The sequence below is a fragment of the Lithobates pipiens genome, unplaced genomic scaffold, assembly GCF_037356315.1.
Source record: "Lithobates pipiens isolate NorthernLeopardFrog02 unplaced genomic scaffold, aLitPip1_a1.2 Scaffold_8, whole genome shotgun sequence".
Taxonomy (NCBI): Eukaryota; Metazoa; Chordata; class Amphibia; order Anura; family Ranidae; genus Lithobates; species Lithobates pipiens.
Window position 1 is genome coordinate 474,327,564 of NW_027507903.1, and position 23,204 is coordinate 474,350,767.

Genomic DNA, 23,204 nt, shown 5'->3' on the forward strand with positions numbered 1-23,204 from the left:
AAACCCCTTGGGGAAACTCTTCCATTTATTGATTTATATATAGAGTGCATTTTAATAACTGGTTCACTTTAGTTTCATAAAGTTTTTTATTCAATTTTTCAACATAGTACAAAATACAGAGTAAAAAAGATTACATAGTTAGTAAGGTTGAATAACTAACTAACAGTTGTCCCTATCCCTGTATATTGCACACTCACATGGGTGCCTACCCTCAAGGAGCCCACAATCCAAGGTCCCCATTCATATACTAGAGCCAATTGTGGACAGAAGCCAATTAACCTACATGCATGTCTTTGGAGTGTGGGAGGAAGCCGGGGTACCTGGAGGAAACCCACACAGGCACAGGCAGAACATGCAAACTCCAGGCAGGTAGCGTCGTGGTTGGGATTCAAACCAGCGACCCTCTTTACTGCTAGGCGAGAGTGCTACCCACTACACCACTGTGCCACCCGATTATTGATTACATCAATTAGGAACAAAGAATAGCTTATAACCATAGGCTGTTAAAAGGCTGGATCTGCATACATTGTCAACAAGCCACCTGATAAATGATACATTGCCTTGGTAAACTATGCCATACTCAATGGGTGAATGGCAGGCATGTAAAAATCACACTGAGACACCTGTATATAGGTATATTCTTCAGGTATATTTAGTCAGAACTTGCTATTGCTAAAGTGTTACTAAACTCCCAACAGTAAAATCAGTCTGTATATACAGTAAAGCATGCTTGTTATACTCACTGTGGAACCTAAGAAGTTAATCCTCCGCATTGTGTAAAAAGGATGTTTGATCTGGTCTTTTCTGACCCTCCCCTCCTTTTACTGTCCTCAATCAATCTGCTAATATAACAGAGCCTTGGGTGCACTCTGTACATGGTCAGTTTGGTGTGTTTTTCTAGAGAGTTTTTTTTTTTAAGTAGATGCATATGATCTAGACAGAAAGTCAGGGGTCATGCAGCCTTATAGGACAGTTAGAGGTGAATGAAATCTCCTACAAGCTTTAACCAGTGCTCGGTCAGACACTGATAGAAGTTACAAGCATATACTGATGAAAAGGTATTTAGAAGTTTATATTTACTAAAATAATTGCATTTCCATGCTCTGTGTACTGTGGTATATCAGATATGGTGAATGCAGGGTCCTGGGTTTAAAAACACTTTAGTACCCTACCTTTCCTGCTATTGTTCCAACCACTGCTCCTTATAACATGTGGTAATGGGGATAAGTATCTATGTCTTCTGCTGTCAAGTCCACTTTAATGTGGTTTACAAACAGTATAGGAATTTAATATTTATTGTTACCTTTTATCTATTATTGAGGGATTCACCGTCACCAGCTGGGTCTTTGTTCCCACATCCGGGATAAAATCACTGGTCAGCGGGGGCAGATTACACCTGCAGAGAGACAAGGTGCCATATTAGAGATACAATACAAAATGTGATTATTCGATAATTCAATCACAGGCAGATATATTTTAGTTTACTGTAGTCACCGCCTTCATACTTGTATGTGATGTAACATTTCAATATGCTCAATAAAAATCTTTTTTTAAAAAAAGTAAAACTAAAGGCATTTATTTTTATTTTGGATAGAGCAAGTGAGGGTTATAACCCCTGTCAGATTTTTTCTCACCATTTGTCTTCCATTGCGGAGATTTGCCTTCACTTCCTATCCTATAACCAAATAGGAAGTGAGAGGAAATCACTGCAAATTAAGGGAATTCCTCTGGGAGCCCCTGGTCACCAGAACTAGTGTCCCCATGGGAAAATTTCCCCTCTATTATGCCGCGTACACACGACAGGACTTAAGTCCGGCAGACTTTCGACGGAGTTCTGACGGAGTTCTGACAGAGTTCTGACGGACTTTCCGAATGAACGGACTTGGCCACACACAATCACACCAAAGTCCGACGGATTCGAACGTGGTGACGTATGACTGGACTAGAATAAGGAAGTTCATAGCCAGTAGCCAATAGCTGCCCTAGCGTCGGTTTTAGTCCGTCAGACTAGCACACACACGAGCGGATTTCTGGGTCCGGCAGAGTTCTGGCGGAAAAATTTGAAGCATGTTCCATTTCTAAAGTCTGTCAGACTTTTGTGAATCAAAAGTCCGTTGCAGCCCACACACGATCGAATAGTCTGCCGGAATCATTCCGTCAGACTTCGGATGTTGAAAAGTCCGCTAGTATGTATGGGGCTTTACTTTTCTGTGGACAACCCAATGGAAAATAAAGAGGGTGAATCTCCCTAACATGGGCACCGGCATCAATAAAAACTCACATGTCTTCTAATCCCTCTCCATATTATCCATAAAAAAATCCACCCCCCTGAAAGTTAATGGCACAATGTAGTAGTATGCATCACATTCAGCCTGAAGGGGAAGTTCTTCTTTATGTACTCCTCTCCCCCTCCTCTAACACATAGCTTTGATAGGTACCCGCTTCCACTTGCACTGGAACCCCCCTCTTGTCCGCAGCCTTCTGGAACATGTCACAGTATTTGTAGCTGCTGCCTTTTAATTTTTTCTTTCTGGTGTGAAGATCCTCTTTATTGATTTACAGATGATTTACAGTATCTAGCATTTTTTTCTTTATAGGAAGTTTTTTTTTTATCAAAGTCAGCCCTTTATCATTTTACATGTGCTTTGTGTAAAGACCAAAGTGTCTCACATCTGTTTTTTTTACCATGAGGATGTTTCAATACACGTCTAGTGATGGGGAATCTCAAATGACCTTATATTATATTCAAAATGTGATCTGCAATTTGTACTTTAAACATACTGTACCTTTTGCCTTTCCAACATAAAAACAGTTGCATTCAAAACAAAAGGTAAATGTTTTCTACTATATTACAGTTAACAAGGGTGTCGCCCACAACATTCCTCGATTAGGTAATTCTATGTATATTATTACCTCTTATTATATATTGACACATAAATCAAGAATTATGTGCCTTTATTTTTGCTGTATTTTCATTTTTTTCTAGTAAAATGCCTTTTTATCAAATGATCTCTTAAAGGCTTTGTTCTTTTAAAAGTAATTTCTGGGCTTGAGGAACTACGTTTAAAAGTAGTGGAGCCTAGTCAAGGTTTAGCATAATTTTGTTTTTCAGGGGGTATATTTATTGATCTTTTTGATGGAAATGTAATAAGTAGTCCAGTTTTAGCATCATTTTGTTTTAGGGGGTATATTTATTGATTTTTTATTGATCCGTCCCTTTATTTTGCTCTGATATACTATTCTAAGATTTCTATCTTTATAACCTTTTTTCCTCCAAAATTTTAGCTCAAGTTCAAAATCTTCATCCTTTGGACAATTCCTTAAATTACTTGAATACTGGCTCGCAGAGATTCCCCTGATCAAACTCTTTGGATGGCAACAACTAGCATGTAGAAACATATTGCCTGCTGTTGATTTTTTAAACAAGAATGTAAAAGTCTTGCCTTTTTCATCCAAACTAATATTGACATCTAAAAATATCAGCGATTTTCTATTATAGTTCAAGATAAGCTGAAGGTTGAAACTACATCTAACATCTTCATCAAATTCCATCAAATCTTTTTCTGAAACCCACCCAAAATGAACCAGATGTCATCAATGTATCTGTGTCACATCACTATGTGGCACGGGAACATCGCAAGATTCCCATATATATGGCACGCCCACCCCCCAGGTATAGGCTGGTGTTCAAATAGGCATTAGTTGTGCCCACGCAGTCCCCATATTTGGGAGGTAATGAGAAGTGGGAACCACTAAATATAAACTTATTGTGGATTTACAACAATTCAAGTAGCTCCCACAGGAACTTATTGTGGTCATATTACATGATATCCGTCTTACTCAGAAACATTTTCACATTTCCAAACCTTATTTATGGTGTATTCTGCCATAAACTGATTCAGCATCCAGAGATACCAACATTGTTTCCCTAGATATTTCCAAATCCTTAAAGCAGAACTAAAGACAAAACCCCTGTAATTTCTTTCTTCATCTGTGTCCCATTGGGAGATTTCCTTTCACTTCCTGTCCCACAGCCAAAACAGAAAATGAAAGAAAATTCCTGAAAAGTGAGGGAATCACTGGTTGTCACCAGAATTAGTGTCAACAGTGGAAGATTTTCCATTAAAGGGAAGTTCCACTCAAAAGTTGTTCCTTCCCCCCTCCGGTGCCACATTTGACACCTCTCATTGAGAACTGCCACATCTCCCCACTTCTAGGTGACCTGACTGCGGCGAGATGTGGCAGTGTCCCTCCTCCTTCCGCCGCCGCCGGGCCAGTTAGAAAGCGCAGCGTGCTTCGCGCATACGCAGTAAGGAATCGGCTGTGAAGCTGAAAGGCTTCACTTCCGGTTTCCCTTACCAGAAATGGCAGCACCCAAGAGCCGATCAATAAATTGTCTGGGGTGCCGACATTGCGGGATGCCTGGACAGGGGGTGAGGGGGTCGGGTTGGAGCTCCGCTTTAATTTCTGTTCTGGTGGCTACCCAAAATGTATTTTCTTTCATTTTCTCTCTTGGTGATAACAGTAAATAGAGAATATGAATTTTGTAAAGTGAATTTGTAATTTCAAACCAATCTTTGCTTTTTTCTTTTTGGGTTTTTTTTTTTTTTTTTACAAAATTTGAAAAAATAGCCTTTAGATACTCTTTAAAGGCCTACTATGTTTCGAGTCAAACGCTTGGCTGAGTGTCTTGCAACAGCCCCTTTGCTGCTCTGTCTCTGGGATCTTCGGGTGTTTTTCACCCAGGGTATCATATTTCTTGACCCTTCTGGTGTGTCTGGCCCTGGGTCCATCCACCATCATTAGCACCCAGTTGAAAACCTCTCCTGTGGTAACCTTTCTACAGCATTGAGATCCTGGTGCTAATAAATCTGTCCTGTGTGTTTGCATAATTTTTGCTTATCTTTACTCCAACAACACGTATACATGCAAAATTCAATCTTGGCTGTCTCTTGAAGAAGGGTCCCAACGAAACGCGTAGAGATTACAGCCCTCATGAATAAGGAACCACACGTTTGTGTCTTTTATGTACTTTGAAATACATTTAGAATTTTTTAACATCCTGTTGTACCATTTAATCCAGCATCGCTGGAGATTGAGGAATTCTCCATTGAAAAAATATGTTTCTCTGTGGAAAGGTGGTTGTGTAAGCTCACTGGGGAATTACAGTGAACATATAACTCAGTGTTGCTATTTGCGTGTATAGTTCAGAGTATGGAACCCTTGAGACCCAACGCTGAACATCGGGGGGAAAATTTACCCTGGTAAAAATGTTTAGTTGCTTTCAACTTAAAATTGTTGATGCAATCAATATCATGTTTACACATAAATTTGTGTAAAGATGAAAAAGACTCCATTCACATAGGGGCAACACGACTTCCAGCACTACTTTTGGAGGCAACTTGGACACGACTTGAGTATGAATAACAGCGCGACTTGGAGTGACTTCAACACAATTTGGGGCGACTTACAACACGACTTTAAGTCTCCCCAGGCCAGGTAACTTTGGCCGTGGCCAATCAGAGAATAATCAGCTCTCGAGGGGGAACTCCACAACAAGTTTTAAATAAAAAACCAGCATGGGTTCCCCCTCCGGGAGCATACCAGGCCCTTAGGTCTGGTATGGATTTTAAGAAAAACCACCCTACGCCGAAAAAACGGTTTGGGCCCCCCCCAAAATCCATACCAGACCCTTATCCAAGCAAGCTGCCTGGCCGGTCAGGAAAGGGGGTGGGGACAAGCGAGTGCCCCCCCCTCCTGAACTGTACCAGGCCGCGTGCCATCAACATGGGGGGTGGGTGCTTTGGGGAAGGGGGGGCGTCCTGCGGCCCCCCACTCCAAAGCACCTTGTCCCCATGTTGATGAGGACAAAGGCCTCTTCCCGACAACCCTGGCCGTTGGTTGTCGGGGTCTGCGGGCGGGGGCTTATCGGAATCCGGGAGCCCCCTTTAATAAGGGGGCCCCATATCCAAGCCCCCCACCCTATGTAAATTAGTAAGGGGTACATCATACCCCTACCCATTCACCTGGGGAAAAAAAACACAACACAGGTTTTTAAAGTCATTTATTAATCAGCTCCGGGGGTCTTCTTCCGACGTTGGGGGTCTTCTTCCGACTTCTCCGCTCTGTTTGGCCTCTTCTCCCGATGTCCGGCCTCTTCTCCCACTCTCCGGCGTCGTCTCCCGCTCTCCGGCATCTTCTCCCGGGCTCCTCCGCTATCTTCCTGCAGCTCTTTTACTAGCGGAGGAGCCCGGTCTCCTCGGTCCTTGGTCCCTCTTCTTCCAATGTTGACACGATGCTCTCTCCCGCTGAAATGCAGTGTGTGATGTGCGCAGAGACTTATATAGGTATGGGGCGTGGTCACCGGGTGATGTCACATGGTGACCCCACCCCTTATAGCATCACAGTCCCATCATTCCCCGGACTTGACATCATAAGGGGTAAGGTCACCATGTGACATCACCCGGTGACCACGCCCCATACCTATATAAGTCTCCGCGCACGTCGCACACCGCATTTCAGCAGGAGAGAGCGTTGTGTCAACATTGGAAGAAGAAAGAAGAGAGAAGAGGGAGGAAAGCTCATACTTTCAGGCTCAGTCCTTTCATCTATCAGCAGGATTTCCCCACTGACAGCTGAAATGTAAAAAAAAAAAAAAGCCGTCAATTATAGATTGTTAACGAGTGGAGCTGCCCCATCCTCAACCCCTTCAATACCAGGCACTTTAATACCCTTCCTGCCCAGGCCAATTTTCAGATTTCAGTGCTGTCCCCCTTTGAGTGACAATTGCACAGTCATGCAATACTGTACCCAAACTAAATGCAACAATAATGGACACTGATAGGCGGCACTTATATGCAGCACTGATGGGCACTGATAGACGGTACCGATGGGCACTGATGGGCAGCCTTTATAGGCACTGATAGGCAGAAATGATGGGCACTGATAGGTGGTACTGATGGGCACTAGTGGGCATCACTGGCAGGCATCGCTGATGGGGTTAAACTGATAATCATTGCACTGATTATCAGTGCAGATCCCCCCGTCAGGAAAGCAGCTTATTGGCTCTCCTCTACTCATGCGCTGTGAGCGTGAATAGAGGAATGCCGATAACCTGCATCTCTATTTACACTGTGGTTAGCTGTGATTGGACACAGCTGTTCACATGGTAAAGAGCCTATGTCATAGGCTCTTTATGGTGATCGGAGAGCGGCTTGTTCTGAAAGACATCATACGACGTCCAGTCAGAACGATAAGCCACCGCTGGGCAGGAAGTGGTTTACAACTGATGACTCATTCAGCTGTCAGTGGGGTTCCCCTGTTGACAACTGAAATGTAAACAAAGTCCGGCAATTGGAGCTGAGCTGTCAAAAAAAAAGCAACCGGGCAATGTTTATCAACAACATTGCTCAGCCGTTGAAACTTTTAATTTTTTTAATTTAATTTAATTTAAAAAGAAACATTGCTTTTTTGTTTATACATAAATAGCTTTTCAATGCTTTGTACTAAAAAATGGTATTGGTGCATCCCTAATACCAGGGGTGCAAAGTTTATATAGAAAAAGGAGTGCAATACTCACTGTTACCTAAAATGATCATGTGATTATATTAAAGCAGATCCCCACCCTTGAACCAGGTGAAGATGTGTGTGTTACAGCACACATCATGGCTCACAGATTATTTGTTAGAGGTTACAGTACATGACTTCTGCTTGTTGAAGGGTTGCTAGAGATTACTGTACATCAATGCTGCTCACTACTTGGTTGCTAGAGGTTATGGGACATACCTGCCACTCACTAATTGGTTGCTAGAGGTTACTACATATCCTTACTGCTCAATGATTGGTTACAAGAGGTTAGTTTACATTATTACTGCCCACTGGTTGGTTTCGAAAGGTTGCAGCAGATCATCTCCTCACTACCTGCACACCATGGACTGGGGAGGTGAGTGGACCCATAAATAGACAGAAAACTCCTAGGAATCCTGAGATTGGTGACAATGCCGGGGAGGGGGGTGTAATCGGTGGCAATGCTGGGTGGGTTGATGGGATCAGTGGCAGTGGTGAGGGGGATGGGATTAGTTACGAGGCAGTACACCGTGGCAAATTCTGAATCATGTACAGCAAAGCAGGGAATCTAAGGCAAGTATATAGTGGGGGGATTCTACACTGACCACCAATGTAATGGGGAATTTACAATGACCACCGATGTGAGGGTCATTTACAATGACTGCCAATGTGAGGGTTAATTTGCACTGACCACCATGTAACGGGGGTTTTTACGCCACCCACCAATATAAAGAGGGATTTCTAAACTGACACCAATGTAAAAGGAGCATTTACACCAACTTCTAGTGTAAGGGGGAATATACAATGACCTCCATGTAAGGGGGAAATTACACTGACAACCGTTTTTGAGGAGATTTGTACTGACCACCAACATAAGGTGACACTTCTACACCGACCATCATTATTAGGGGGGATTTACACTGACCACCAATATAAAGGGTGATTTACACTGACCACCAGCTTAAGGTCAATTCTGCACTTACCACTGATGTAAAGGGAAATGTACACTGACCACCAACGTAATGAATAATTCACAGTGACAACCAATGTAATGGGGGATTTTACATCACAAACAAATAAAGGGGTATTTTTACACTGGCCACCGATGTAAGGGAGGATTTGAGACTGATCACAAATACAAGTTTGGATTTTTTTATAGATTACCAATATTAAGAGGAGTTTCTACACCTGCCACGAATGTAATGGGGATTTACAGTGACCACAAATGTAATGGGGATTTACACTGACCATTAATGTAATAGGAGCATTCACAGTAACCACCAATGTAAGGAGGGATTTACACTGACCAGCAATGTAAGGGGAACCTTCACACTGGCCACTAGTGTGAAAGAAAGGATTGTACACCAAGCCCCAATGCAATGAGATTTACACTGACCACCAATGTAACATTTAGCCTTGTTTCAAATTTGTGTGTCGGGAACCCATGCAAAATCACTTTCCTGACACCACAGAAACGTGCTGTCCTTTAGCAGATACACAGCAATGCCCTTAATTGTTAATGACACCCTCACACATCGGCTGAGATGTGCGTGTTCACATGCACCAAAATTCACGGTGCTGTGGCACCATGTTTTTTTGAAAAACGGTTACACCTCCAATTTGCTTACCTTGCAGAACAGGCTGATGTTAGGCTTAATGACTATAGCTGTAGGCAGGACTTTCAAGCATGCCCATTTATCACCCCAGTGGCAAGCATTCAGCAGAAGTGATGGTGGATAGGACCTCAGGGGGGCATGATATAAATACAAATGCTGCCTCTATTTACATATCAATGTTGCCGTTCCGTGGCTACAGTATTTACATATTAATGCCACTGCTATTTACATAACAATTCAGGTTATTTACATGTTAACACAAGGTCTACAGGTGAGTCATCTGTACACGGCAATAGGGCAGAGCTGGGCAGCATTAGTAACAGAACTTTACACTGAGATATCGGGACACAGCGCGGGACTAAAACTTCAAGGGACAAGAGAATTTAACCATTCGAATACTGGGCACTTGTACACCTTCCTGCCCAGACCTATTTTTAGCTTTCAGTGCTTCATAGTTTCATAGTTAGTAAGGTTGAATAAAGACACCAGTCCATCCAGTTCAACCTGAGTGAGTGTCTACAATTGTCCCTATCCCTGTACATTGCAAACTCACATTGGTCCCTACCCTCAAGGAGTCCACAATCTAAGGTCCCCATTCATATACTAGGGCCAATTTTGGACAGAAGCCAATTAACCTACCTGCATGTCTTTGGAGAGTGGGAGGAAACCAGAGTACCCGGAGGAAACCCACGCAGGCACAGGGAGAACATGCAAACTCCAAGCAGGTAGTGTCATGGTTGGGATTTGAACCAGCGACCCTTTTTACTGCTAGGTGAGAGTGCTAACCACTACACCACTGTGCCGCCCAATTTGAATGACAATTGCGTAGTCATGCTACACTGTACCCAAACTAGATTTTTATCATTTTGTTCCCACAAATAGAGCTTTTTTTGGTGGTATTTGATCACCTCTGGGATTTTTATTTTCTGCTAAACAAATAAAAAAATGACCGAAAATGTTGAAAAAATACGTTGTTTTTTTTGTTTCAGTTACATAACTTTGTAAATAAGTACGTTTTCTCCTTCACTGATGGGCACTGATGGGGCTGCACTGACAGCCCCAGATAAGGCGGCACTGATGGTCACCGATAAGGTGGCACTGATGAGGAGGCATTGATGGGCACTGATGATGGGCACTGATAGGTGGTGCCGATAGGTGGTACGGATGGGCACTGATAGGCAACACGGATGGGCACTGATAGGTGGCACAGATGGGCACAGATAGGTGGTATGGATAGGCATGGATAGGCAGTACAGATGGGCAAGGATAGGCGGCACGGAAGGGCATGGATGGACACTGATAGGTCACATGGATGAGCATGGATGGACACTGATAAGTGGCACTGATGTACTGTAACGTATGATACTGATGGATGTCAATCAGTGCCAAACAATAATGCCTGCCAATCAGTGATGCCCATTATGGGCACTGATAGTGCCCACAATGGATGTCAATCAGTGCCCACAATGGGCATCAATGATTGGCAGGCATTATTGTTTGGCACTGATTGACATTCCTGGTGGTCTAGGGTGACATACCTGGTGGTGAAATCCCTGGTGGTCCAGTGTGGGCATCCTCAGGGGGGCTGCGCTGATAATCGATCTGCACTGACCCCCCTCTGTCAGAGGAGTAGCCGATCGCCTCTCCTCTACTTGCGTCTGACAGACGCGAGTGAGGAAAAGCCGATCACTGGCTCTTCCTGTTTACATCGTGATCAGCCATGATTGGACACGGGTGATCACGTGGTAAAGAGTCTCCGTCAGAGACTCTTTACCTAGATCGGTGTTGTAGTGTGTCAGAACACAGAACACGGCGGCTTAATATCTTGAAGAAGTCATATGACGTCTGGTCAGGATAATGAAACCACTTTGCCATCGTCATTTTGCTATATGGCTGGCGGCAAGTGGTTAAACTGGTATGGTTGGCAAGTACAGGCAGTCCCTGAGTTATGAACATCCGAGTTATGAATGACTCCTACTTACAAACGGAGGTGATGTGACATTACTGACAGCTGCTCCACACTGGTCTCGGATACCGCTGAGCAACCATCTTGCAGTGCTGAACACATCCCACACTGCAGTACTACATGGCCACAAGAGCCCCAAATAGCATGACTGCATGCGCAGAAGCACTCGGAACATCCCACATCATTGCACAGGCTGGAGTTACACTTAGAAATGTACTGTTCTGACTTACAAACAAATTTGACATAAGACACTCCCTATCTTGTTCGTAACCTGGGGTTTACCTGTATGAGGCAGATGCTTTGGGCTCCACAACGATTATGGGTCCCAGGGCAGCTGCCCCTTTTTGCCCTGCCTTAAAGATGGCCCTGCACTTACAGAACATACACCTCGCCACATGTACACAGTCAGTGCACACACAGAGCACACAAAGTCAAAACATACAGACAGCACATACACAGCAAAGAGTGCACATATACAATCATAGCATACAGAATACAATGTCAGAGTACATCCAGGTACAGCACACAAGCAGAGATGGAGCATACACAGAACACACACTGTCAGAGCGCACATAGCTCACAGAATACATGCAAGCTGAGGAGCATAATGGGGTTGATTTACTAAAGACAAATAGACTGTGCACTCTGCAAGTGCAGTTGCTCCAGAGATTAGTAAATGAGGGAGAGCTCTGTTGACTTCTATCATCCAATCATGTGCAAGCAAAAATGCCTGTTTTTTTTTTCCCCTGGCATGTGATTGGGTATTCTTTGCAAAGTGACACTTTACCTCATTTACTAAGCTATGGGGCAACAGGACTTGCAGAGTACTGTACTTTGCAAAGTTCACAGTCTATTTGCCTTTAGTAAATCCACCCCCTTGTTTTTAAAGCATGTTGGATTCTAATAAAAAAAAAAAAAGCTACTGTTTGCCTTGAGTTTTCCACCCGTAAATTTTAAAAATTTAACAGCGATTAAACCACTGTGTGCTGGGTTGGCTTTTCCTATAATGTGCAAGTATGCACAGTACACATGCACATTATGGTGCACTTACTATAAAATGCATGCTGTGTCCCCTGCTGCTATCCTTTTCAGCCATTGGGCATCAACTGACAGTGGTAACTCTTGTGCATGTACACAGTCCCCAGTTTCCAAATGAGCTGAGATAGTACACAGCGCATGCTCCATACAGTTTATAAAGAAATTAAAAATCGTTAGGTGAAAGGAAGAAGTTATTTCTGTCAGAAGAGTCTTTGCATATGAGTTTAGTTTAGCTATAAGCATTTATATGCTATATATATATATATATATATAATTCTGCTTTATTCACTGATGCGTAATGTATATATTATATATATATGCACCGGTATATACATACATACATACACACACACACGTGCTGACAGGCATTCAGTTAGCCAATACAATGTATCAACTCTGTTCTCAGTTTCCTGTGGTCTGCAGATTGGATAGTGTGTTGCAGACAGTTACGCAATCACTCTGTCAGTCTGAAGGACTTGGCGAAAGGGGATCTGAAAAAAGTTCATCCAGAAGAACCAACAGTCACAAAATACGCCCTTACCGTATAACAAAGTCGGCTTCGTCGATTTGCTTGCCACATCTGCTACCTTTCAGAATGCCGCCATTTCCCACCACCGAGCATTTCTTCAATGGAAGCTTAAAGGGGATCTCCTGGCAACAGAGACAAGAGAGATTACCAACCACCATTGTCACTGATACAATATCACCACAGGGGAGGGGGGGGGGGGCTGGAGGAGAGCTGGAGGACCCCCGCTTTGGTGGGGCCTGTTATAGCTTAGATTGTCCTCATTGAGGCGTGTATTAGATGTGGGCATTCAGTTGAGGGCAGACATAAACTGATACAGAAAGTGCTGCAAACAAAACAACCTCTTTAAGGATTGTATCAAAAAAATGTAGATCTGCCGTAATTAAAATACACAGAAGGAAATTAGCAATGGCGCTGATGAAATCTAGACCGTTGCATGGTATAACGCTGAGCCATTTATGTCCACCTTAAAATGCATGTTTAGCAAAACTTTTTATCATGTTTTGAATAGAGAACTGAAAATTGAAAACTCTACACCTATCTTTATGTCTCCTTCCTATCCCTGTGACAAGGACAAGATGGCAATATTTACATCTTTTAATAGGTCTCATTTACACAAATGTGTTGCAGTAATATGCACGTTAATGCAATGCATGGTAATGCACTATATATAGTAATTTATGCATTGCAGTGCCATTCATTCTGAATGGCATCCCAACTGACCTCCACTGCAACGCAAAAACAATATGCATTGTGGTGCACCACACTGAAAAAAAAAATGTAGCATGCACTACATTTTCCGGCACTGAACTGCGTTACAGTCCATTGATTCTGAATGATCCAAACTAAAGTGTCAAGTGTGCAAAGAGAATGCCAATCTTAGTTGAAAAGGAACAGTCACAGTGGCAGATATGGGTACAAGGAAAATAAAATCCACTTAAACACATAGATCTTGTAGCTCTCTAGAGCAGCGTTTTTCACCCTTTTTCAGTCAAGGCACTCTTTAAAAATTATGCACAATCTCAAGGCACCATTAAAAAAATTATGAGCTGCCTCGAGCCACCCCATTCTAAAATGTAAAAACGTTTCTAATAGTTTTACATAATGCAGCAACAGCCACACAAGTCGGACACCCAACGTTAGAGGGGATTTATTCTTCCAAAGCAAATCCATTTTGAAAACTGGTACTGACTAGTATTCCAATGTTTCTTTTCTTCCTTTCTCCATCACTCAGCTAATGTGACCCCAATGCTGATGGAGAGGGGCAGGGGAGGGTCAAACAAGGATGCTATGCAGGCAACTAACATCCTATTTATCAACTGATAATGCCATTGGTTGTTAGGACACTGACAGCTAGATGGTTGTAATGTTGCACAATGAAAACCTGTGGCTTTGTATACAATTTTTGGGCAATGTATAGGCATTTTTCCATGGCACCCCTGAAGAAACCTCAAGGCACCTCAGGGCACCCTGGTTGAAAAAGGTTACTATAGAGATGCCCTGGAAAGGGCAGCCAATATTCTGAGTAAAGGTAAAAATCTACAGTGAGCACAATAAATAACTTTAATAAGGACAAAATTCACTAAATAGATGTACTCCCAATACAAAAAATTTAAAAAAAGAAAACAAATCCTAAGTTCGAAGTCCAGGAACCTAATAGAGCCAGGAATATTCAGGCTTGAGGATTGTCTCTTGGTAACAGATAAGTGATCTTTAACTCTTATTCTTGTGAATGCATCTAATTAGTGATTTCTATTTTTGAGAAAGTGATGAATTGCATTATTTTGATACGCTCTTGCTTTCATATCATTTGTTTTGAAAGGGGCTGCCCAATGCAACGTGCCTCAATACATAAAAGGCATGCATAGCGGCGCAGTGCGTTTTGCTGCAAACCAGTGCTTAGTAGAATGGTGTCTCCAGTGCAGATATCCTCTCCGGCCACAGTGACAACTCTGTTATCTGGTCAGGAGGTGAAGTAAAACATACACAGTTCAGCATCACTTACAGATCTTGTGCCTCCTCCAGCCTGTGACTGGACAGTGAAGGGAGAAGCAGCAGACTGATGAGCTAATTTCTGTGTTACTCTGTTCTCCTATGGGAATGTCACTTGTTAGTACATGAGCACTGCAGCACAACTGATTGGCTCTTTGTGCTGCTTCTCCCTCCCCAGTGAGAGCTTTACTGTACATGGACTGCAAGGGGCAGATATTAGGTCAATTTCAATAATTACACTGCAAGCAAAAAAAAAAAAAAGACACAATGCATGTCTCTTTTATATCTGACTGGAGGCCAGCTTAATACAAGGCTTTGAGAATGAGCTTGCAACCTAAGTATATGCAGGCCACAAGCACCTGTCTGCCATGGTCCACTAGATAATGTCTGCACTGCTCATGCAGTAGCAAAGCAGGGAAGACTCCAGTTGCATTTTAGCTCCTGATTGGGAACTTCATAAAAGAGCACATATAGTAAATTGCTACAGTATCTCACAAAAGTGAGTATACCCCTCACATTTTTGTAAATATTTTATTATATCTTTTCATGTAAAATTACACTTTGCTACAATGTAAAGTAGTGAGTGCACAGCTTGTATAACAGTGTACATTTGCTGTCTCCTCAAAATAACTCAACATACAGCCATTAATGTATAAAGCGCTGGCAACAAAAGTGAGTACAACCCTAAGTGAAAATGTCCAAATTGGGCCCAAAGTGTCAATATTTTGTGTGGCCACTGTTATTTTCCAGCACTGCCTTAACCATCTTGGGCATGGAGTTCACCAGAGCTTCACAGGTTGCCACTGGAGTCCTCTTCCACTCCTCCATGACAATATCACGGAGCCGGTGGATGTTAGAGACCTTGCGCTCCTCCATCCATTTGAGGTCCATTTGAGGTTGCCCCACAGATGCTCAATAGGGTTTAGCTCTGGAGACATGCTTAGCCAGTCCATCACCTTTACCCTCAGCTTCTTTAGCAAGGCAGTGGTCGACTTGGAGGTGTGTTTGGGGTCGTTATCATGTTGGACTACTGCCCTGCGGCCCAGTCTCTGAAGGGAGGGGATCAGTATGTCACAGTACATGTTGGCATTCATGATTCCCTCAATGAACTGCAGCTCCTAAGTGGCAGCAGCACTCATGCAGCCCCAGACCATGACACTCCCACCACCATGCTTGACTGTAGGCAAGATACACTTGTCTTTGTACTCCTCACCTGGTTGCTGCCACACACACTTGACACCATCTGAAGCAAATAAGATTATCTTGGTCTCATTAGACCACAGGACATGGTTCCAGTAATCCATGTCCTTAGTCTGCTTTTTTTCAGCAAACTGTTTGCGGGCTTTCTTGTGCATCATCTTTAGAAAAGGCTTCCCTCTGGGACGACAGCCATGCAGTGTACAGAGTATGGTCTGAGCACTGACAGGCTGACTCCCCACCCCTTCAACCTCTGCAGCAATGCTGGCAGCACTCATACGTCTATTTCACAAAGACAACCTCTGGATAAGATACTGAGCATGTGCACTCAACTTCATTGGTCGACCATGGCGAGGCCTGTTCTGAGTGGAACCTGTCCTGTTAAACCAACGGTCTTGGCCACTATGCTGCAGCTCAGTTTCAGGGTCTTCGCAGTCTTCTTATAGCCTGGGCCATCTTTATGTAGAACAACAATTCTTTTTTAAGATCCTCAGAGAGTTCTTTGCCATGAGGTGCCATGTTGAACTTCCAGTGACCAGTATGAGAGAGCGATGACACCAACTTTAAGACACCTGCTTCCAATTCACACCTGAGACCTTGTAACACAAATGAGTCACATGACTCATTTGTCATCAGCTAGAGCTGAGCCACTGCCAGCCAAGAATCTTGTTTGTCACTTGGGAGAAGATGCCTATGTCTACTGTCCCTACTGCTTCTGGGTAAGACAGACAAGCTCTGAGGGTGCAGCTGGAGCCAAGTCCAGTGGTCTACACTCACACCACTATCTGCCAAACCAGGGAGATCTGCATATCCACAGTGCAAAACACCCAGCTAGTCAGAGCTGGGCAGCAAGTACAGCAGAAGCGGCCATCAGCAGCTATTTGGCTCTTAAAGCAGCAGAGGAGACCCGTGTATGTGCCCAATGTACAATGACTGCGATTTGTGCAGGGGAGCCAACCTGCCACATTGCCAACCTGCCGCAGTGCAACTGTGGCAGGCGGTCTGTAACTAGTTAATCTGACTGTGAGATGTTCACACAGTGATCCAGTTGGGTTCTGCAAGCAAGTATATGCTGGAGGAAGAAGTGGAGCTGTATATAGAGCCTGCATATAAGAAGAATGCCCCTGAAGTCCTCCTAAAGTTAAGTGGGCATCCCATAACCTCCAATCCCTATCTAAGTTATTATCCTCAATAAATAACAAAAAATAAATAAAAAATCACGGACAGTTCTCTGTCTCCGGAAAAGCCTGTGAAAATTCGATGTGCCTGGCTGCACAGGGTGGGGGATCCCAGTTTAACTGCGGATCCTTAGGGGGTATGTGCTATACTCTTCAGTTACAGAAGAACTTAAAAGGATGAGGAACTATAGGAATATTTGCATATTAGGGTTTTTTTTTAAATTAAGAAAGGTGAACAAAAACCACAAAGATCAGAAAGAGCTATGCAAAGGGAAGACACAGCTGTACCACCTCACCCCCTCTCATATTTTCCATCATATATCTGGCTCATACTGTGCACAATGTTACCTTGCTACCTTTGAAAAGCTGCTTTAGACTGTGTCTATTTACACAGTAAATAGGGGGGGGGGGGGGGGTAGCAGTGGTGTCATTGTGTCGATTTTGATAGAGGAAGGGCTCCGAATGTTGCCGGCCGGCTTTTTTATACGCTTTTAAATCTACATATGTTTGTAAGTACCAGTATCTGTTTAATAAATTTTCTTGCATACAGAATTATGCTATGGTCCCAGGGGCGTACCAAGCAGGGGGCGGGGGGGGGGGCGTTCCGCCCCAGGTGCCACACATTGAGGGGGGTGTAAGTGGCTGGGTGGCATTGCTATGGAGTTCACTCTGCACTCAGACACTGTCTGACAGTATCCTGAAGGGAATCCCTGGCTCTGGCTGCTCTGTTTTTTGTGAGTTTTTTGTGAGCTTGAACACCCCCAGCACTGTGGCCAAAATAGTATGGTCTAGTTTCTGTTTTCCCCTGCTAGCTCCACCCACCACTGCTGAGCAGCGGAGCTGAGTGTGTCATCATTCAGCGCGGGGGTGGCTGCTGTTACACACTGTGTCCACATCATCTTCTGGAGTCTAAACCTCCCTAGCTGAAGCTGAGAGCCGAGGTGAGCTGGTGATAGGGGGTGTGTGAGCTGTGAGAAGACGCTGGAGTGTGTCTGTCCTGCCATCCTTACTGTGCTGCTCTGTCATAGAAGGGGAAGGGGAAGGGGGGGGGGGGGTTGCTGTGTAGTAGGTATTGTGTAGCTGACCTGATGGGGGGGTTGCAGAATGCAGGCGTGTGCTATGTACAGGTTGTAGACTCCAGATTTGTGCTATGTACAGGTTGCAGAATGCAGGTGTGTGCTATGTGTAGGTTGCAGAATGCAGGTGTGTGCTATGTACAGGTTGCAGAATGCAGGTGTGTGCTGTGTGCAGGTTGCAGAATGCAGGCGTGTGCTGTGTGCAGGTTGCAGAATGCAGGCGTGTGCTGTGTGCAGGTTGCAGAATGCAGGCGTGTGCTGTGTGCAGGTTGCAGAATGCAGGCGTGTGCAGGTTGCAGAATGCAGGCGTGTGCTGTGTGCAGGTTGCAGAATGCAGGCGTGTGCTGTGTGCAGGTTGCAGAATGCAGGCGTGTGCTGTGTACAGGTTGCAGAATGCAGGCGTGTGCTGTGTACAGGTTGCAGAATGCAGGCGTGGGTTGTGTACAGGTTGCAGAATGCAGGCGTGTGCTGTGTACAGGTTGTAGACTCCAGATTTGTGCTATGTACAGGTTGCAGAATGCAGGCGTGTGCTATGTGTAGGTTGCAGAATCCAGGCGTGTGCTGTGTGCAGGTTGCAGAATGCAGGCGTGTGCTGTGTGCAGGTTGCAGAATGCAGGCGTGTGCTATGTACAGGTTGTAGACTCCAGATTTGTGCTATGTACAGGTTGCAGAATGCAGGTGTGTGCTATGTGTAGGTTGCAGAATGCAGGTGTGTGCTGTGTGCAGGTTGCAGAATGCAGGCGTGTGCTGTGTGCAGGTTGCAGAATGCAGGCGTGTGCTGTGTGCAGGTTGCAGAATGCAGGCGTGTGCAGGTTGCAGAATGCAGGCGTGTGCAGGTTGCAGAATGCAGGCGTGTGCAGGTTGCAGAATGCAGGCGTGTGCTGTGTACAGGTTGCAGAATGCAGGCGTGTGCTGTGTACAGGTTGCAGAATGCAGGCGTGTGCTGTGTACAGGTTGTAGACTCCAGATTTGTGCTATGTACAGGTTGCAGAATGCAGGCGTGTGCTATGTGCAGGTTGCAGAATCCAGGCGTGTGCTGTGTGCAGGTTGCAGAATGCAGACGTGTGCTGTGTGCAGGTTGCAGAATGCAGACGTGTGCTGTGTGCAGGTTGCAGAATGCAGGCGTGTGCTGTGTGCAGGTTGCAGAATGCAGGCGTGTGCTGTGTGCAGGTTGCAGAATGCAGGCGTGTGCTGTGTGCAGGTTGCAGAATGCAGGCGTGTGCTGTGTGCAGGTTGCAGAATGCAGGCGTGTGCTGTGTGCAGGTTGCAGAATGCAGGCGTGTGCTGTATACAGGTTGCAGAATGCATGTATTTGCTGTATATTGCTGTGTGACTACCACTCACCTATAGTAGCTGAGCTGTGAGCTTACCTGGTAAGGGGGGGGGGGGGTTGGTGGTGTTGCTGTATTCACAAACCAGGTATAAAGTAGATGAGCTGATCTGATAAAGGGGGGACTTACACCCACATCTTGCAGCCATCAGATCCATCCAGCAAGCAGCAGGTCACAGCAGCATCTTGCCATCTTCCCTGCGGCCATCAGATCCCATCCACGGTCCAGCAAGCAACACGCCTTGTCAGCAGGTCAGTTCCCAAATCTGAATCAAATCATCAATGCCAATGCTGTCCTCAGGGACAGATCCGATCCAGAGATCGCCATACAGTGGGATCTCTGGATCAGATCTGTCCCTGAGGACAGTAGATAATGCAAAGTATGGGCCACACTTTGTATTGTCAGCTGTCTCACTCTGATGTCTCCCTCATAGCAGCTCCAGTCCAGCTCTCCACTTTCCTGACCTTGGCACAATCTGTCCAAAAATGTGGCATCTGCTCACACCTGAGTGAATGACACCTCTGTCCTTTCCCGTCTATTGTCACTGGCTACCATGAATGAACAGCATCGGCTGTTATTACAAGGAGCGGGAGGGGACGTCCCCATCCCCACACAGCTTCGCCCAAGTCTCCCATCCCTACCACAGACCTGAGCCACCAGCCAGCTGGCCAGAAACCGAACAAAGCCGAATTTGCCTTTGATCAGGTCTCCGATGTAGAAAACTGGAAGCGACAGCACAGTGTCACTTCCGGTTTACTCGGTAGCCAACAGCGCCATTTAAAAAAGAAAGCAGAATAAAAAAACGCTGATCTTGGCAGAGGAGGGTGTTTTTTGTGGGTGTTTTTACAGTTGGGGGGGGGGAGGTGCCAGATATAGGATGGGCCCTGGGTGCCAAATGCTCTAGGTACGCCCCTGTATGGTCCCCTTCCTTTCTATATACTATATGATTTTATGGATCGTATGTTCTATGGAAAGAGCCTCCTGCAACATTTGGGAGGCAATACCGGGGTTTCCATTCAGATGTCAGAGACCGTGGCTGGGTTATAGCCGAATGCTGGTGTGGGTTGGCCCTCTGGTAAGCGGCTTTCCATATGGTGGTGGTTCCTCACACGTAATTGTGGATCACAGAGGTGTTTTTATCTACCTATTTGGGCATACGCTTTATCCAGAAACTGTAACGGTTTAATTCATTGCATACCATACTCACGTCGGATGTCAATTACCTTCCGGTTTACTGGACCTGGTTGGACTTATTGAGGGCACATTTTTTTCTATTTTTATTTAACTATAAATAACATAATTTTAGCATTTGTTTGGATCTTGCAATGATGCATATTGTTGTAAGTCATTATAAGGCATATGGAGCACATGCTAATTAATCTATTTACATATGCATGTTAACAAGCTTATTTGCATAGTATGCAAATCAAGCTAGGGAATTCATATAGAAAACCATTGAAACAGCATAATGAATTGAATGGTATCATCTTCCTCTGTCTCTGGGATTTTATTACAATGAAATGATCCGCATAATAGGTAGGACTGCACATATAAACCAGGAGATTTAGCGAAATATCCTTTTTTAAAGGAAACTTGTGATGATAGCTATTACTCTGCATTCCTGGGGCTCTCATCCATCGATGAAGCAGGTAAATACCCAATTCACACAAGCAGTGCTAGTTCTAGGATGGCCAAACAGCTCAGTACAAGGCTTTAGGAGTAAGCTCCTCCTGCAGAGATAAGCTCCGCCCTGGAACTTCCAGGACTCAGCCAGGGCTAATCTCTAGTGCTGGATGGCAGCTCCGGTTGTCATGGATAAAAGCCATCCTGACAGATTCCCTTTAAATAAACCAAGAGAAAATTGCAAAAAAGGGTTCCCCCAGGGGATTTTATGGGCAAAGGATGTTAACCAGAAAAAGGAGTAACAAGCTACTGCATGAGCTGTCAGCTGATAAATAAAAAAGTATGAGTGTGACAGTGGAGTGACAACACTTCTGTTTTGTGTTGTATCTTATTTATTCCTAAAAAGTCTTAATAATAATGTAGAGAAATCGAATCCTTGTTTCTTCTTTTTTAATGTTTTAGAAGACATACAAAAATGTAATTGCAATCAGTTGCTTGCAAGCCGAATCAACCAACAGCATCTCATCCCTTATGAATTCCAATGGGAAGATATCCCTGAACCCACCAACATTTCTAGTTCTGCCAACATAATAATAGTTTAACCATCCCCAGTGGAATTCTGAATGGCAAAATAACGGTTGAGTCAAGCAACGAGAGAGGCACACCTTCATTGTTGCTTTGTGGAAGAAACACTCACAAAAGGTACCATTTTCGGTTCTGATTAGAGTGCACCTTTAAAATAACACAAAAACAAAAAAGTGTCTGAGATGTTGGGGAGTACCAAGAATTTCACTAGATATCCACTATGATAGCATCATGTAACAAATCAGATTCTGCTCTTGAACAATTAATGAGGAAGAGAAATGGTAGACTGACCTGTGGGAAGAGATTGTACGTGGAGTTATCTATGGTCAGTGAATACAGGAGCTCTCCATCAAACCAGAGATTCTCGCCCAGTGGGGTGTTCACCTTTGTCATGGAGAAGAGGTGGCTGGGGTCACAGCAGTCATTTAACAGCTTCCTGGAAGAGACAACAAGGCCATTATAGAGACAGTTCTATCCAAAGAAGAAGTAATACAAAATGTCCTAGGAACAGAGACTATCCAATGCCTGACGAATAGCAGTTAATTCTAGAGTGGAATTCTATGAAAGGACGCAAAGAGACAAAGGGGTTAATTAACTAAGACTGGAGAGTGCAATCCAGTGAAACCACTCAGCTTTCAGCTTTTTTTTTCTTTTGGTCAAAGCTTAATTGAACTAGTTGAAGTTAAAAGCTGATTAGCTACCATGCACAGCTGCACCAGATTTTGCACACTCAGTTTTAATAAATCAACCCCAAACCATGGCCACATACAGAACTGTGATTTGGGCTTTATTGACATAGGCACACAGGCGCTGTGTAGAGGGTTGTGTTTCTACACTTGAAGAATAATAGGTGTTCTGTGCAGCCAGCCTGTCAAAATCTATTATAGGCTGAGAGATGCAGTGGCTGTACGAATCATCCCACATGTACATTATCTGCTTCCAGAGCTGAGATGTGCATCTGTCCCTGTACATATGTGAACACTGGTATGTGCGGGAAGATATATATAGCTGTTGTGTCTCTCATGCTGCCTTTGATTCATATAGGCTGGCTGCACAAGGATGCACTGAACTCCTTTCTTTCTCTGGGCGCATAAATAAGACCCTATGGTCTAGGGCAGTGTTTCTCAACTCCAGTCCTCAAGGCGCCCCAACAAGTCATGTTTTCAGGATTTCCCTCAGATGAAACGGCTGTGGGATTACTAAGTCAGTGAAACGTATCAAATCACCTGTGCAAGATCATGGAAAGCCTAAAAACATGACCTGTTGGGGCGCCTTGAGGACTGGAGTTGAGAAACCCTGGTCTAGGGGTCTGTCTGTCTATCTATCTATCTATCTATCTATCTATCTATCTATCTATCTATCTATCTATCTATCTGTAGCCAGGTGCTAGGCTACAGCAATATGAAGAAGGAGTCATTGGGGTTTATTTACTACATAGTTAGTCAGGTTGAAAAAAGACAAGTCCATCTAGTTCAACCACAAAAACAAAACAAACAAAAAAACATACAAT

The 23,204-nt window shown here is 44.2% G+C and overlaps 1 protein-coding gene across 1 annotated transcript in view; it reads right to left on the reverse strand.

Annotated features, from left to right (window-relative positions):
- Window positions 1-23,204, reverse strand: part of ST8SIA1 (ST8 alpha-N-acetyl-neuraminide alpha-2,8-sialyltransferase 1) — a 118,574-nt gene that overhangs the window by 25,530 nt on the left and 69,840 nt on the right. The window contains exons 2-4 of the mRNA XM_077468704.1: window positions 21,986-22,130; window positions 12,728-12,837; window positions 1,304-1,396 (exon numbers count right to left, since the gene is read on the reverse strand). Of these exons, the coding sequence (XP_077324830.1) occupies window positions 1,304-1,396; window positions 12,728-12,837; window positions 21,986-22,130 (348 nt within the window). The remainder of the gene's footprint in view (window positions 1-1,303; window positions 1,397-12,727; window positions 12,838-21,985; window positions 22,131-23,204) is intronic.